The sequence below is a fragment of the Eptatretus burgeri genome, chromosome 2 (genome assembly GCF_056783735.1).
Source record: "Eptatretus burgeri isolate ZD-2024b chromosome 2, Ebu_testis_v1, whole genome shotgun sequence".
Taxonomy (NCBI): Eukaryota; Metazoa; Chordata; class Myxini; order Myxiniformes; family Myxinidae; genus Eptatretus; species Eptatretus burgeri.
Window position 1 is genome coordinate 4,588,277 of NC_140962.1, and position 12,500 is coordinate 4,600,776.

At 40.1% G+C, this 12,500-nt stretch overlaps 1 protein-coding gene across 1 annotated transcript in view; it reads left to right on the top strand.

The window, feature by feature from the left end:
- LOC147031292 (POU domain, class 2, transcription factor 1-like) overlaps nt 1–6,982 on the top strand; it is a 244,250-nt gene extending 237,268 nt beyond the window's left edge. Inside the window, exon 16 of the mRNA XM_085871924.1 lies at nt 42–6,982. Coding sequence (XP_085728050.1) covers nt 42–367 — 326 coding nt within the window. The 3' untranslated portion in view covers nt 368–6,982. The remainder of the gene's footprint in view (nt 1–41) is intronic.
- Nucleotides 6,983–12,500: the final 5,518 nt, after the last annotated feature.

A 12,500-nucleotide genomic window follows, 5' to 3' on the forward strand; every position in this document is an offset into this window, starting at 1 on the left:
TGATCCTACTCATTTTCCTCTTTTATTTATTTTTCCCCTAGCCTTGGCAGGTTCTGGTGCTTTATCTATGGCTTCTCTGGATCCAAGCTCTGGCTTGGTCATCTCAGGATCATCTGGCTCGCGTGCCTGTCCGAATCTTGTATCAGCAACACCACTGTTTCTCAACTCCTCTGCACTGCCTCTCCTCACAAGCTCTAACTCACCTCTGTTCTCCAGTGGACCAAGTGCAATGAGTCTCATGCAAGCTTCCTCACCACTCACCAATATTCCTCTGCCTACTCCACCGACTTACACACTCACCACTCCACAATCTTCAAGTCAAGCTCCTCAGGCTGGACAAGGCCCAGCCAAAGCTTCAAGTTCTTAGCTTGGCCTCGGGGCTGAGTTCGGGCTCCAACCCAGTGTTCCCAGATCTCACCTTCGCTTGCCAGGTCTTCAGTGACGACGAGATGAGTAGCTGTGGATACATTGCAAGAAGACAGTACTAAGCTCAAGCCTAACTTCTTGAAGGCCTCAAACCTGGCTGCGTAATGGATGCAGTTATGTAGGTGCAACTGACATGAAAGCGAGAACTAAAATGAGTTTTCTCTCATCATCTCTTCCCATTACACTCTCGCCCCCTTGATTTTATCAGTACATTTGGGCTGTGTAATGGGAAGACTCCATCAACTTGACCCAACCTGTGTGAACTTTCTCAATGTCACCTGGCTGAGGTCTTTCAAAAAGGCCAGTCACCTGAGCCCTGAGTTCTTGATCTAAGAGTTTTGGCCCAGCCCTTGTCCTTTGAGGCTTTTGGCTGGGCAGCAGTGCTGATATCTCATGCCCAGGTGCCAGATTTGGCTGAATCCCAGGCTTTGTGATATTTGACTGGGCCCCAGGCCATACTTGGCCAAATGAATCCTTCTCTAGAATCCCAAATGTTTCTACACCAAAGGCTAGCTGCGGCCGCGCCGCTCGCGCTGTGCCAAAACCTGCTGGATTGTTTTAAAGGAATTACTGCTGCGATATAAATGATAATGCTATTAATTTAATGAATTTTACGATGTAACTACTGTGTTTTCCCTGCCCTCCACCTCGGAGGCTTAGGGCATGTGCATTTGTCCGCCCGTGCGCTCGTTTCCATTTGTCCCCAGGGCGTCTGCTGGTTTTAGACACTGGCAGCAGTGGCGGTTTCGACTTACCAAAGGATAATGATGCTGCAAAAAAGTGGGAAAAAGCAGCTCACCCCTAAAAACACCCTTTCCCCTTTCTCTCCCAAATATTCTCCTTTCATACCAAATTGCTCACGGTGATCCCGTGGTTGCATCCCACACAGCGGCACTCTTTTATCTCCATACCTGACTGTTCTTTTCTTTAGTTGTCTTATCTGGCTCTTGGCGGTAGCCATTTTTTAAAGATTGAATTGGTTCTGATGTTGTCATCTCCCCCACCAAACCTCCCTCCCACACCCTTCTCCTCCCTGAGTTTTTTAAACATTATTATTATTATTGTTATTATTATTATTATTATCATGATAATCTTTCAAACACTGGTCCATTGGGAGTGATTGTAAGCCCCTACCTCCCTGGGATAGGTAATATTTTTGTCTCGTCTTTGTTAATATTGTTAAAGTGGTTATTATTGGAAGAAATTTGTTTATTTTTTCACCCACCTTTCCTGATGTCTTTATACGTCTTCCTCTTTGTCTTCTCTTCTCGTCCCTTCTCCACACCCCCCGCTACCTTTCCCAGTTTTCTTTCTCTCCCACTACTCGGATGGCAGATGGTAAGTCGCAGTGTTTTAACCAAAGTTGCAAAACCTTTATTCACGCGACTAGACCTTACTGTTCTTTCCGGTGCATATCACCACTCAGCTGTCGACCAAAATCTTCTCTTGTTCCTTGTTGGTGTGAACGTTGTAGTTTTTTGTTTTCTGTGAAGAGGAGAAGAAATAGAAAATACCTCATTTCTGCACATGCCGACTGCCTGGGAAATGATAAGCTTTATTGTTACTAAAATAAACTCAAAATGGCGCATGAGAGTGCACGCGTAATGGGTGCATGGGCACACACGTGTTTTTGCTGTCCATCCCCAGTTATGTACAGCTTTTACGAAGGAAAAAGCTTTAAATTTTGGAGTCGAGGAGTGGTGACGACGCTTGGCCAAATGGATTTTTAAAAGAGAAATTCTCTTGAAATGTTTGCCTCGCCAAAGGATTGTGACAATGCTCACCTGACCAGACCTTGTTCCTCCCGCAACATGACCTCGTCACGTGACAGGCTTGCGGGGAAGGGTCAATGGTGTCAGTCCTCTCTCTCCCTCCCCTCTGTATTCTCCTTGTTTCTATATTCTCAATCCCTTTCCCTCTAACTTTAACTGATATCACCTTCTCTAAATTTCTCAGCTCTTCTTCATGAACATATTTTGTTGTGACATTTTCCAAACAGGTACAAGCACACATCTTGCTCATCAACTACTTGTACTCAATGCCTGCTTGCTTTTAGCTACTCTCATTGCTGAGCTTCGTCCATGCCAAAGTGTGCTTTCCACACTACCTTTGAGTGTTCGACAGAAAGATATCAAATACATTTTTGAACAGTAAGATAAGGATGGTAACAATGAATTTTGCATGCTATGTGTATCATTTGTACCAGGAGGGTTTTGAGTAGAGAAGATGTAAATTAATAGCTCCATTCATTATATATACCTATCATTCGATTATCTCAATCTCACTGTCACTCACCCTCATAAACACAGTCGCACTCACACACAGTCACACACACTCCCAGTCAATCACACACACACACACACACACACACACACACACACACGCACAGTTAATCTCTCTCACACACACACACAGTCTCACTCACATTCCATCTCTCTCTCTTTCTCTCACTCTCTCCCTCTCCTCCTTCCTCTCTCACCCCTCCCCCTCTCCATCACCCCCTCCCTCTCTCACACATCACTCTCACTCACATACTATCTTCAATCTTCACTTTCCTTCCTACCTATAAAGTTATTCACCTTTATTCCTCGCTCTTCATGTATCTTTGTACTTTTATAAGCCTTATTGGTTCGAATCTCTACCCTCAGATTTCTTAAGGCTTGCATTAACCGTTTCATCATGCACAGATAGTCACAAAGCCAAAAATAGTTGTCCATGGCTGTTGTTTAAAGTCAATGTAATCCCATGTGACCACTTCACATTGCCTTTCGGGGTAGAAGTTTGTAATTTCAAGGCAGTGCAGATTTATCTAATACTGTGACTCATGATGTTCTCCTGACTTCTTGCCCCCTCTTTCTGACGTCCTTTGTTGCATTGTTTCCAAACCAATTATTCCTTGAAATCGCAGAATACCTCACTGTAACCAAATGAAAAGCTTTAATCGATAGAACATTGACTGAGATGGGCAAAAAATACCAAAATCACACATGAAAATAGCACATTTTGCAAGCTTCACTTTGTGGAATATTTATCAAATCCCAGCCCTTTATCCTCGTCACGTGCACAACATGTCTGCACATCGGCGAGGACATGATTACAGCAGTAGCTTTAACTCGGTGTTTTCTCAAAATGTTATTTGTGCATTCATTATTCATTATTGAAGGCTGAGAAATGGCTGCTTTCCTTTTCGTACTGGCTTATCCATCGGACTTTCCTTTGGCTGTTTTCACATACTATTCCAAAGGCTCCTCATTACCTTTTTACCTCTTGTTACATCACCACTCATCGATTGTCTTTTTGCAGGCTTTCAACTCTGAACTATCAACCCTCCCTAAAATTATGGTGTTTGCAGATACCAAAGATGTCCATTGCAACCCGGTCACTCTTCTCTTGGCGCACTCATTTTGCCACAAAGCATTGCTTGCACACATTTATCTCACTCATTGCCACAGCTCACTTTCACAACGAACTCACATTCATGTCCCTTCTCCACACATCTTACAGTCCATGAGCCAGTAGGGTTGGTCAGTACCTTCTGGGGGGAATAATGCTCGTAGTGATTTTTGGCAAGGTATATAACCCTAGAGGTAGAAAATATGTGATAGCATTGCATCGGTGGTAGCTTTTTGTGTGTTATCACCCTGTTTATATGCCTACCCTTAAATATGCTTTTGTGCAAAATGGACAGTTCAAGGTAAGACATCCTACTTCAACTTAACAACATTTTTTTTTTTTATCAGTCAAACAGTAACATTGAAATTTGTCTCACCTTTTGCTGGGATCATTTGCTTCTTAAAAAGTGCTAAACATGCCTAAGTTGAAAGGTACGTCATTAGTGACACTTGTATATCAGTGTCTATTTACTGTGTGATAAATCGTACCGCCTTGAGAAAAGTATTTGTCTATCATTTACTGTGGAAAGTAAATAAAAGTTCTGGAACAATATAATTACATGGGTGTTTAGCAAATTTATTAAGAAATCGAAAAATCTAAATTTCTTTTTTGTATGTTGTATATTTACATCAGGAGAACAGACAATGTTACCCCACCCCCCAAACAAAAAAGACCTAATTTGGATGGATTTATATGGTTTGGTCAGTCATGATGTTTTCCCTGTTGTTATTGAAGGATACTTTCCAAAAATCAAACAAAGGTAAATGATAGCATGTTCATGAACAAGATTAATGTTTTTTTCCCTGTAATTTCTCAAAAAAATACAGAATTTCAGGGATTTAGATTCTCAATAATGCACATATGAAGGTATCAAACACCTGTATTACACAATATAAACCAAAAAGACAGTAGCAATATGGTTAATCATGTGCAATCTGATGAATGAGTCAAAGGTGAAAATGAAACACAATCTTTTGTTGAAGGGCATAAAATTACAGAATAGAAACACAAATGTGGTGCTGTACACTAACAAGGCCATTACCTAGGCCCAATGTGTTGCTGATAAACATATTGTATTGTGAACCAAAGACGGGTCCTTTCTAGTTTCTAAGACATCTCTGATCATATGCACTGATTGTAAGTGATATAAAATTTTCAAGATTAACTTAAAAATCATAATCATTCTCCAATTCTTCAATATCCTCATCTAAACTTTCCCCATCGTCTAACTCAAAGATGGATGCCTGGTTCTCACAGTCTGGCAGTCTGCACACATCAGTGCATTTCAGTACGTTTGACAAACACACACATTTTGGGAGTGAACACTTCCTTTTACAATTGCAGGCAAATAACATGAGCTACGTGCCTAACAATTTTCAAGAAGATAGAGCCTATAATAAGAGAGAACCATTAGTTTTAAATAGAATGTCTTCTTCTGTCTAACACCGGTTTCAGAAAAGTTTATTTTGGGATGGGGTTACTGAACGGCTAATAATAGACAAAAGGATACCACCAATGCAATGCTATCACGTAGTTACTGACTGTAGAGATGTATACCCTGCCAAAAATTACGATATGTATTATTCCCGTCGGATGGTACTGGTGGCCAAAAATTACCGGGTCTGGCTCATGGCCTACATGGCTCCATGACAGTGGAGGTGAAGTGTCAAACGGTGTTAAAGGTTGATAATTTGAGCTGTTTCCTGCTCCTCTTCCACCAACCTTTTGCAATGATGTTTTATCTTCATCCCTTTATTCCTCGTTCCCTTCTCTCCTCCTTTTCTCATTATTTTTCTCCTTCTCGATCCCTTTCTTGAGACCTTTACTGTCTCGGCAGAGTGGAAGTATTAGTGGCAGAGGCCTCCATCTCACAGACACCCTACCCACTACAGCTTAGTCCCAAAGTGCGCGCCGGCGTCCATTGCCTGCCTTCTGCGACATACCAAAGACGCTCGTATCCCGGGCCGTGAAAGCGGGTGTGCCTCCCTGCATCCCACCGTCACCTCGGCCGCCTCGGCGCCTCCCAATCCCAAAGCATAGATGTGATAGTTGCCCTAGGACCGGCGGGAAAAAAAAAAGATGCTGTTGTTTCTCTCGTGACTGTGTTATACGCTTCCTTATCCCCATGCCCCACTTCCTTCCACTTTCCCCATGACCCTTGATGCTGTCGTGGTCTAAGTCATGTTAGATTTAGTTATGAACCTTTCGTGGCTTTTGTCAACTTAAGAGTTAAAATGAGAATGAGATTCTGTGAGTGTACTCCCATTCGTAAGTTGTTCCGTGTCTTTGGCGAACGGTTGGTTGGTTGAAATTTGTGTTAGTAACTATTATTATTGTATGGATTTTAACTTCGGATTGTCATATGAAAGAATTGTTGCTGGCTTTACCCGTGTCGCCAGAGGCTGGTTTTAAAATTGACCCAAATCCTTCTCTTTTACTTGTGTTGTTGCATTGGTGAACACCTTGGGGTTTTTTTTTTTTGCTTGTTTGTTTTGTACTTGGCCACCTTATTTTTGGCATTGCCCCTGAATTTTTGCCAAATCAGCAAAATCCTGCAACTCTTTTCTTCCAGTTCACTCTTAATTTGGCATATCAATTAATGAAGCCTTTTGGATAAATAAATAAATTTTTGATTCCTGCCCATTATGTTTTTTTTTTTTGTTTTTTTTTTTTTGGTTTTGACATCCTTGTTTCATTGAAACATTCATCTGAGCAGTATATTTGTTGGTCAATTTGCCAAAATCGTGTTTTTAATCTGTGATGTTTTATTTTATAACACTCGATACTCCTCTGTTCTGCCTGAATTACGTATAGTTCAATCTCCCAAAACTTTGACTCCGGCATGAATTTTAATGTATAAACCGAGACTCTCATTTGTCCAAGTCTCTCATTTGTTTTTGAATGGCAACCCTGGTTATGGTGAAAATTTGGGGTGGAATGTTTTGTTTTTTTTCTACATTATTTTACCAGAAGCAGCCGATTATCAGCGGCACGGGGAGCAACGCGGGCTGTCAAAAGAGATGTTATGGGGTTTGGTTGGTGCTTTTAGCGTTCGCTCGCGATATGCTGCTTGCCGTCTTGCCGTTTTCTTCTGTGTTCACTCCTTGCGCCACCATCATGGTCAATAAATGAAGTCTGTAGCGGGAATAAAACATAAATCCAAGCTTGCTCTGAGTGTTTTTTTTTTCAATTTGCCTTCCTCCATCTGTTTCATTTGTGACCTCTCACGCATTGTTTTCTTCTTGATGTGATGTTCCTCTTTTCCCTCCCTCAGATTTTTCTTTCCCCTTTCTCCTCAATATCACGACCTCCCTTTTGATTTTTCACAAGGCGAAAATCGATTTGTAACAATTTATTGTTGACAGTCGCGGTCAAATGGAGGCAAATCAAACCGCTACTGCGGTGCAGTGCCAGCAAGAGGCGCTTCTTGATGATGTGGCTGTTGATTGGTTGAGTAAAAAAACAAAACATTAAAGCTGTTTCCATATAGATATTAATTTTCAGTGTGATAGAAGTCTGATACAGTGCCTATAGAAAGCCGACACCCCCTTTAAAATTCACACCTTTTGTGGCCTTATCGCCTGGAATTAAATCAGACTTTTTCCACCATTACTAAAACATCGTAACCCACAAGTTCCAGGTGAAAAACAAATTCGACAAATTTCAGAAAATTAATTAAAAATACAAAACTGGAATATCTTGGTTGGAAAAGTGTCCACCCCCCTGAGTTAATGCTAGGTGGAAGCACCTTTGACAGCAATTACAGCTGTGAGTCTGTTGGGATAGGTCTCGACCAACTTTTTGCACACCTTGATTGGGCAATATTTGCTGATTCTTCTGTACAAAACTGTTCAAGCTCAGTCAAGTTGCGTGGGGAGCGTGGATGGACAGCAATCTTCAAGTCATGCTACAGATTTTCCATTGGGTTTAGGTCGGGACTCTGACTGAGTCACTCAAGGACATTTATCTTTTTGTTTCTTAGCCACTCCAGTGTAGCTTTAGCTGTGTGCTTTGAGTTGTTGTCATGCTGAAAGGTGAATTTCCATCCCAATTTCAGCTTTCCTGCAGAGGGCAGCAGGTTTTCGTGTAGGATTTTTCTATATTTTGCTCCATCCGTTTTCTCTTTTATCCTGCCAAGTGCCCCAGTCCCTGCTGATGAGAAACCTCCCCATAATATGATGCTGCCACCACCAAGCTTCAAAGTAGGGATGCTGTTTTGGGTTTGTCCCAAAGTAACGGTTTACATTTCGGCCAAAAAGTTCAATCTTGGTTTTGTTAAACCACAAAACTTTTTACCACATGGCTTCAGAATCTCCGGAGTGCTTTTTTGCATTCCTTAAACGGAACTGAAGGTGGGAATTTTTGAGTAGTGGCTTCCTTCTTGCTACCCTACCACAAGGCCAGACTTGTGGAGTGCTTGGGATATTGTTGTCACATTCACACAGTGACTAGTCTTTGCCATAAGTGCCTGTAGCTCTTTCAAAGTTGCCATTGGCCTCTTGGTGGCCTCTCTGATGAGTCTCCTCATTGCTTGGTCATCCAGTTTTGAGGGACGGTCTGATCTAGGCAGGGTCTTGGTGGTGCCATACACCTTCCACTTCCTAATGATTGTCTTGACGCTGCTGCAAGAGATATTCAAGGCCTTTGAAATATTTTTATACTCATCCCCTGATCTGTGCCTTTCCACAACTTTATCTTTGAGGTCTTTTGAAAGCTCCTTGGTACTCATGGTTGAGTCTTCGCTGTGAAATGCACTACCCAGCAGAGGAAACCTTCAGGAACAGCTGATTACCTCCACCACTGAAGGTGAAAGAGGTTATGTTTTCACCCCTTTCTGTCTGTTTGTCTGTGTACAGGATATCTCAAAAAGTTGTCGACGGATCCGGACGAAGCTTGGTGAACAGGTTGGGTGTGTCGCAAGGAAGAATTGGTTCAATTTTGATGAAGGTCAAAATCTGGATCTGTAGACGAGAATTATTTAAGTTTTAAAGTGATTCTTCACCATTGAGAGGTGAGGCCAAAAACGATATAGTACTGTATAGCATATTTCAAAAATGTATTGGGCCCGATATGTTCTCGTGGATCAGGCATTACGTGGCAGAGGTATGCGCTCCACCGAGTGCCCTTCTAGTTTTATTTTGAAATAATCAGAATCATGACAATTTAACACAGGTGGAGGCCAATTAACTTGGTTTGTGATTTTGAAGGTGTTTGGTTACACCTGATCGAATTTACAATTGCTATTATAAGGGGGTGGATACTTATCCAACCAAGATATCGTTTTTTTTATTTTTTTATTTTTTGAAATTTGTGGAATTTTTTTTCACGTGGAAGTTGTAGGTTGTGATGAGTAAATAAAGGTGGGAAAAGTCTGATTTAATGTACTTTAATTCCAGGCGGAGGCAACAAAAGGTGAAAAATTTGAAAGGGGGTGTGGACTTTCTACAGGCACTGTAAGTAATAAATGTCAACCACTTTGTCTGTTTTTGTCATAATGAAATATGTGAACACCTCATGCTGCTTGTTTTACTCAGTCCAGTTACAGAGCAGATAAGTGAGATAAAATAGACATGTGTTCATGAACAATTGAGTGACATACATTCCATAAGTTAATGTAATAGGGAGGATCAAAGTTATGTGAATTGAATCGGAAATGCAGACAAGATGGGCCAGACAGCGACAACACGTCAAATTTAACCTTTGTGTTTAATTAGGTATCATTAGCTTTCAGGCTGTGGTACTTTATTGTTTCTGTTTTCTTTATTTGTATTATTATAGATTAGTTATTCTTCGTCCCATTTTGGACTTTTTTTTTTGCTCGATTATTTCTTCAACATTTTTTTAACTCGCCTGTTCGAAGAACAGAGAGCTATAGCGATACACCCGGCGTGAGCGTCAGCGTCAGCGTCAGCGTGAAAATGTTAAAGTCTTTTTGTGCAAGTTATTTAGAAGCTTGCCATTCATTTAATATGTGTACTAGGATGCTGATATTTGGCATGGAGGTTCCTTTGGGGTATATTATTGATGTAGTGAAGTTGAAATTAAAAAATAATTTCAAATTTTTGACCTGTTTTGAACTTAACTTTTTTGTAGCACATCAATGTTAAAGTTTTTTCCTTTCTAATGTTTTTATCCACCACACTATTTTTTACTGATTACAATATACAAATACATATATTGCTTTAAAATTATTTGGATCAGACTTCACTGCAATGCTTTATAAAAAATATTATTAGACGTGTTTTAAAAACCAATAAATGTATAAACAGGCGAGCATTGGGAGGCTTTGACACCAACTCTCTGGTTTTCTCAGCAACCGGCTTGTCTGATTGACACAAAATTTGGAGGGTAGACGTTACCCCCAACGGAGAATATTTTAATGATAATTATGATGTCATAGGTCAGGTGGTTTGATTAAATGAAAAAATTAAATATCATATCTCTGAAACCGCTGATCGGAAAAATTTGCAATTATGCACATCATATTCATATGCCAATGGGGAATGAGGACCTTGCAATGACGATGTCAAAGGTGAAGTGGGAGAGTATCTAAAATTGATTTACTTGATGCCCTTGTCCTAAAAATCTGAAACGTCACACATAATCGATGACCAAATAAAAATGAAACTATTAAATTTATGATGTCATCTGCCATGTGGTTTGGCAGCGATATTGTTTTTTTTTTAAAAAGGAAAAAATCTTTTTCTCCAGAACCGCTTTAGAGATTGAAGTGAAACTGCACCCAAATGATCGACGAGCCATTCTGAATGAAGTTTTATAACTATGATATCATAGGTCACATGATCTGGCAGCCATCTTGGATTTACCATAAAATATTCAAAAATCTCCATAACGGCTGGACAGCTTGAGGGGAAACTTCACAGACATATTCCGCATGATTTGGGGATACTCGGGTGTGAAAGATTATTGATAGGTCACGTGGTTTGGTGGCCATGTTGGATTGAAGAAAAATATTAAATAATGTTTTCTCTGGAACCATTGATCTGATTGAAGCAAAATTTACCAAATATTATCTGCAACCATTTTTTGCAAACAGGGGCAAAAATGATGACGTCATGGGTCATGTCGTGTGGCAGCCATATTGAATCGAAAAACGAACCTTATCCGATCAAGACAAAACTTCACACATGTGATCCTCCACCCAATAATGAGCAGTGTACAAATTTTCAATGCCATTGGTCATGTGGTTTGGCAGCCATGTTTGTTTGAAAACCAAAACTTTAAAACCATTTTATCCGAAATCGCTTACCACATCAAATGAACCACATCACATTACATCGTGCAAGTTCAGTGGATCATAACTGCAAAGTTTTGAATCAATTGCTACGGCGGTTTCTGAAATAAAATATTTTATTTATTTTCCATGAAGCCAACATGTCTGCCAAACCACGTGGCTGATGACCTTGTTAAATAAAATATTTACAGCAAGGGTAGTGGATCATACCTGCAAAGTCCAGTATTGATAGGTTATTTCGTATTTCTTCACATACGTTCAGTATGTTTATCGAAGCCTCTTGTACATTTGAAGACTGAACAACGAGTCTTTTATCATAAAATACAGCTGCAGTTTTGAGGAAAGATACACACATTTTGTTTCCACTACAAACGAGGTAATGCATGTTTTGTGTGCAACGATCACCCCAATGAAGGAACATTAATTCTCATATTATGCAAAGGAAACAAAATCGTTGTCTTTCATTAAAAAATACTTTACGTTTTCGCCCGACTTTTAAAAGCTGAGAAACAAACTGATGGTTATGTAAACACGTTTAATGTGACATGAATAAACATAACATCAGCTTGGTCGAGAAAGTTTAATATGCACCGCCCAATGAAAGTACGTGAATTCTCGTGTTATGCAGAGGAAAGAAAATCATGCTCTTTCATTAATAAACTTTCTTAATGATAAAGTTGTTTTTTTTCTTCACTTTCCTCACTCAAATTATCAAATGCCTGTTCATCAGAGCAACAAATTGTTGTGTACATTGCTTTTGTACGTACTATAGATTTCAACTTAGGAGCTTGAAGTGATTTCATGCATTATATGATACTAGTGATACCCGTGCACATGCACGGGATAGCAGTACAACATAGCTGGTAGCAGACGACAGACCGTACACGGGGAATAACAAAAATACGCATTGTGCAAAATGCAAGTGGTACTATGGAACGCCAAGACTTCCCAAACATTGTCGGCATGTCCGCTAAGTGCCACAGCAATTTCATAGGGATCGTGTGACGGCGAGCCGAGTTTTTAGTGTGCAAGCTTAGTATTATAATAGAGATTATTTTCCATTATCTACTCTCACGATCTAAAGTATATCATCGAAATATTATTTCGGTTTTGAAGATCGGATAATGTCCGGATTAAATAAATGTTCAAATCTGGAGTGAAATCTGATAATTTAAAGAAATAACGAGTCTTGTAACTCAGCTGATATACATATTTACTTGATGCAAGCAAGGCGATGTTCCCTCCTCCATACATACACAAGAAAATGTGAAATTTCCAAAGCATTAAACTTAATCTTTTTCTACTGTTTGGAGAATGATATTGAGCAAACAAAAAAATTAGGAACGTGCTAAAATTAACCAGCTTCATTGAGCTATATGATCTAATGCATTCACTGCTCGACCTCGCGCACTGTCCCCCAGAGGAA